Source organism: Puntigrus tetrazona, chromosome 1, assembly GCF_018831695.1.
Source record: "Puntigrus tetrazona isolate hp1 chromosome 1, ASM1883169v1, whole genome shotgun sequence".
Classification (NCBI taxonomy): Eukaryota; Metazoa; Chordata; class Actinopteri; order Cypriniformes; family Cyprinidae; genus Puntigrus; species Puntigrus tetrazona.
Window position 1 is genome coordinate 792,048 of NC_056699.1, and position 4,655 is coordinate 796,702.

The window sequence follows — 4,655 nt, forward strand, 5'->3', positions numbered from 1 at the left end:
ATTTTAAATAGCTATAAAATGCTAAAATAAAATAAAATAAAATAAAATAAAATTAAATTAAATATTGCACAATATTACCAAATAAATGCAGCTTTTATGCAAAAAAACCAAACGCAACAAAAATAATTTGACCTAAGAAGAATATTGTACCTTATCTCCATCTGAAAAGCTGTGTCCATCACTTGCTCGCCTCCAGGAGATTTCCGGCAAAGGTTCACCTTCAGCCTTGCAGGAGATCATAGCAGCGCTGCCTTCCACAGCTGTCACATTCCTTAGCTTAGTAATGTGTGGCTGAACTGCAAGAGGGGGACAACAGAGGAATGTGACAGCGACAAAAGAGAAACAGAAAACTGGAAAAAACCCTCAAGCTTAGATTACAATAGTCCAAAATATATCCTGACTGCCTTTGCATGTACACTCTGAAATATAATCTACTACTCAATAAAGATTTCTCTTTCAGAGTACATATTGCACTTGGGTAACGATTCAGTAAATATCAGACTGAACCCTGAGTCAACAACATCATTCTGGTCTGACAATCAAAAATCCTTCATGGGCACCCAGCTGGAAGAGGAAACGACAGAATATTGCAGAAAGGTCAGAATTTTGCTGTCTGAAGTTCAGAAAAAGACACAGCGCTTTGACAAGCACAACACATCTGTTGCTATCTGAATCTAACAGGCTCCCACTGGTAAATAAACATTAGTAAACTGCAGGGGTTGTGTGGCATAGGAATACTTAAGATTCTCATCATAAATCTATGATAAGGCTTGTCTTGTGTAGCAACGCTCATTAGTAGGGTAACTGATGTACAACAGCGGCAGCCTTCAAGCAAAGAGGTGACACCATCACAGCGTTTAACCTGATAAATATACATCAAAAAATGCTTTCCCGCAGGGTGCACAATAATAGCAGGTAAATAAAAGAGAACGGTGGAACAGTGAGGAAAAATCTTATCAGCATAATCTCTTTCTCTCTCTTGCTATGTTGACATTAGGGATTAAATCAGCTAACAATTAATCTAAGAAACGAGCATAATCCTAACAATAAAGAGTGATTTGCATTTAGATGTTCTTCAGAAACTACATGATTCATATCCATTCAAACAGATGCCTAAAATCCACTTTTTAACAAATTTATCAATAGACATGCAATGTCAAAGAGTTTCATTTCACACTTTGAACAATAATCATCATTTAAGAAGATTACTAGAATACCACTGGGGAAAACCCACAAACATAAATGGCAAAAGAGTGCTGAGATAAAGCGTGATGAGGCAATCCAGCTCTAGAATCTCTGGGTGCCATTCATTAAAGCTAAAAACTAGCTTTATGAGCATGTGGGAAACACAGAAGAAGCGTGCCTAGCTGAGTGGAAACCCTAGCAGCCATCGCTCTGTTAGCTGTCAGGGGTCATGAAGGAAAGTTAAAACTCGGATACCCACCACGCTTTGCAAAACAAAACTCTCCACCAATAACTGAGGCTCATTTAAATGAGTTGCTTTGAAGAATACCCTTTGCTTGCGCATGGAAAGGATTCTGATGACTACAGAATAAATCTCCATACATTTACATGAGCAGACAAGGTGCTATCTGAATAATCGGTGAAAATGTTGGCAGCTTCATGAAAATCGAAATCGAAATTCCTTCCCATAAAGAATATGTCACCCATTCTCATGCAATTTAGGCCATCTGTTTATGGAACAAAAGCATGTCTCATGGCTGGACTGGAAAAGTGAAGCACGGGGATGTACCTGTCAATCATCTTTCAAAAACATCAGGGTTCCTGCTGTTGCACTAGCCATAAAGAAGATTTTTTTTAATTAAATGCAGTATTAAACTATAAACTGTAAACTACAGCTTCTGAGAGCATATTGCTTTAATAGATGTGTAGAAATATCTATTTATTAAATGTAAATTCTGCAATAATATACATTTAATTTATTTTAAATGTGCACTACCATTCAAGTTCTGGCGGTCAGTATTTTATTTTGATTTATTTTAGAAATAGATACTTTCTTTTTAATTAAAAAACAACACATTTTGATTTGAGCACCATACAAGCATATAAGAATGCTTTTAATGAATCATGTGACATTAGAGACTGGATTAATGGCTGCTAAACATTTAGTTAATTTAGGCTATAAAAGGAATAAATAACATTTTTAAACATCAAAACAAAAAAAATCACATTGTTACTGTTGAGGTTACTGTTGACCTTGGAAAGCATAAAAGATTTATAAAAAGTAAAAAAAAAAAATAAAAATTGAGCTAATACATCCCAAACATATGAACGGTATGGTGCATATTTTTTACTTTTAGTAAACTGCGTCTATCACCTCACCTTCACTCTACATGTGAATGCTTTCTTTTGTAGCTCTGTGTGTTTATTTTAACACCAAAATATGACAGAGGTTATTTGCACTCAATGGATTCCATTTACACCAGGTGAAAATAGTACTATTTGTGATATGCTATAAAAATATGTTACACTAATATGTTAGAAGTGCAAATACAAAATGATATTTTCTTAGCATAGATGCTATTTACAATAAGTTGTAAGTATTTAGTGATCAACCGTTTTCTGCTATTTATACTACTTATTGCAAGTGGCAGTTATCTGCAGCTCAGTATTGAAGTACATTATAAAACAGAATGCAATTTATTGAGTGCTAACATTCATTTTAATTCAAATTATTAAATAGACGCCATGGTCGACACCCTTATTGGAACAATAAAGCCTACACCTGCCTTTACCCTACCCTAAAATATTCAGCGAAATGGCAAAAAAAATGTGGTTCTATTTAAAGTAATTTATTCATGCTGCTGTAAATGTTGGTCACATTACATCACATCAACAACTTCTGGGAGATGTGCCAAAGTGATGAGGAAAAAAATAAAAAAAGTAAATAAAAGAATAAAAGTAACCTAATCCTGACAAATTCTGCCCATTTACTCTCATTTTATACTAGTCTGTTGCTTAAGAAGATTCATTTTCGAATTATGTTAAGGTTCAACATTTTAACAATAATTTGACAGGACAACAAGCGCGTTTAGCTTGACAGTTAACATCCTATTTAATGGATGAAGAGTTATGCAACCCAATAAAAAAGTGCTCTCACCAAAAACCTTGAGAAACAGTTCGTGCTCAACTTCTCCCGCCTTGTTAGAGGCTTTGCAGGTGTAGGAGCCCCCGTCGTCCTGTTGAATGTTTCGAACGGTGAGCGTCGTACCTCGAGCTCTCATTACATACCGCTCCGATTCCTGGAGGTGCACTCCCTTCCTGGCAAAGCACACATATACAGCACATGTCAACTGAACAAAGCCTAAATTCCCAACACTGTGGTATTATTCATATAGCAAGAAGAAAATCTTTCTGACCGGCCAATCAAAAATATTATACATAATGCAGATGTGGGAAGCAGAGAAACGCCAGGTGATGGGTTATTCATCATACATGGAGATACAACATTTCAGAATATTCTGTTACATTCAGTATACATACCGTATAGGTATGCCGTCGAGTTGGAGACAGAATAATGCAACATTTTTGAAAAAGATTACAGCGCAGCTTCAGACTGTCATAATGTTAGGAAAGGAATGAACGGAAATGAAATCTATTTAAAGCAGAGAGACCTGTGTGGCTACAGGAAATGGGGAGAAGGGAATCAAATCAGGCTTTCTCTGGCTATACAGACGAGGAGAGACACAAACAGAAGGATGCTCCATTCCAGTCGCGGCTTAAAAACAAAACTGTTGAAATTGAGCAGATGTTTCTTAGCCAGAGGACATTACAAGACACTAATTGTAGTGACACTAATTGTACACAAGTCTCACTGGTGCAAGCAAGTGCAGGGCTCAAGGGCACAATGCTAATAAAGAAGGCCTGTGATCGTAGTAACTTTCCAGTCTCCAGGTTGTGCCTTATCGGAATTAACTCTATTATCAGATGTGCACATATATTGAGAACACCTGGATATTTGGTTTGGTGCTCAACAGCAAATAGTGTCACTCATTATGTAACTATAAAAATAAAATGTGACCCTGGACCACAATCATAAGCCACATGGGTATTTTTGTAGCAATAGCCAAAAATGATTAGGATGTTAAGTATTATGTACCATAAAGATATTTTGAAAATTTGCTACCATGAATATAATTTCATTTGGACAATTTTAATAGGAGATTTTCTCAATGCATTTTTTGCACCCTCAGATTCCAGATTTATAAATAGTTGTATGTCAGCCAAATAATGTCATATCCTAATGAAGCTTATTTATTCAGATGCTGTATAAATCTCAATTTCAAAAAAACTGACCCTTATGGGTTTGTGATTCAAGCATATGAATAATTTAATATTATTGATAATAGTATTATTGCAACTTATTTATGTTGTATTTTTATATAAAATAAACAATAAATATATAAAACATAGAGTGTGATAATACTATTATAATTTAAAGATAGTATTACAGTAAATATAAATTCTATTATTTCATAGCACACTTAAAAATTTGCTTTCTTTTATGCTTTATTTTTGCATGTTTTTATATGCATTTTCATGTTTCTCCAAACAAACAAATCTACATTTTAATAGTTAATTTTGCCATTTTAAATTATTTAAATATTCATGTAGTGTAACACATTTCATATAGT

General features: G+C 34.7%; 1 protein-coding gene across 1 annotated transcript in view; it reads right to left on the reverse strand.

Annotated features, from left to right (window-relative positions):
* Positions 1-4,655, reverse strand: part of LOC122342059 (neural cell adhesion molecule 2-like) — a 60,001-nt gene that overhangs the window by 25,822 nt on the left and 29,524 nt on the right. Inside the window, exons 8-9 of the mRNA XM_043235840.1 lie at positions 3,122-3,282; positions 151-296 (exon numbers count right to left, since the gene is read on the reverse strand). Coding sequence (XP_043091775.1) covers positions 151-296; positions 3,122-3,282 — 307 coding nt within the window. The remainder of the gene's footprint in view (positions 1-150; positions 297-3,121; positions 3,283-4,655) is intronic.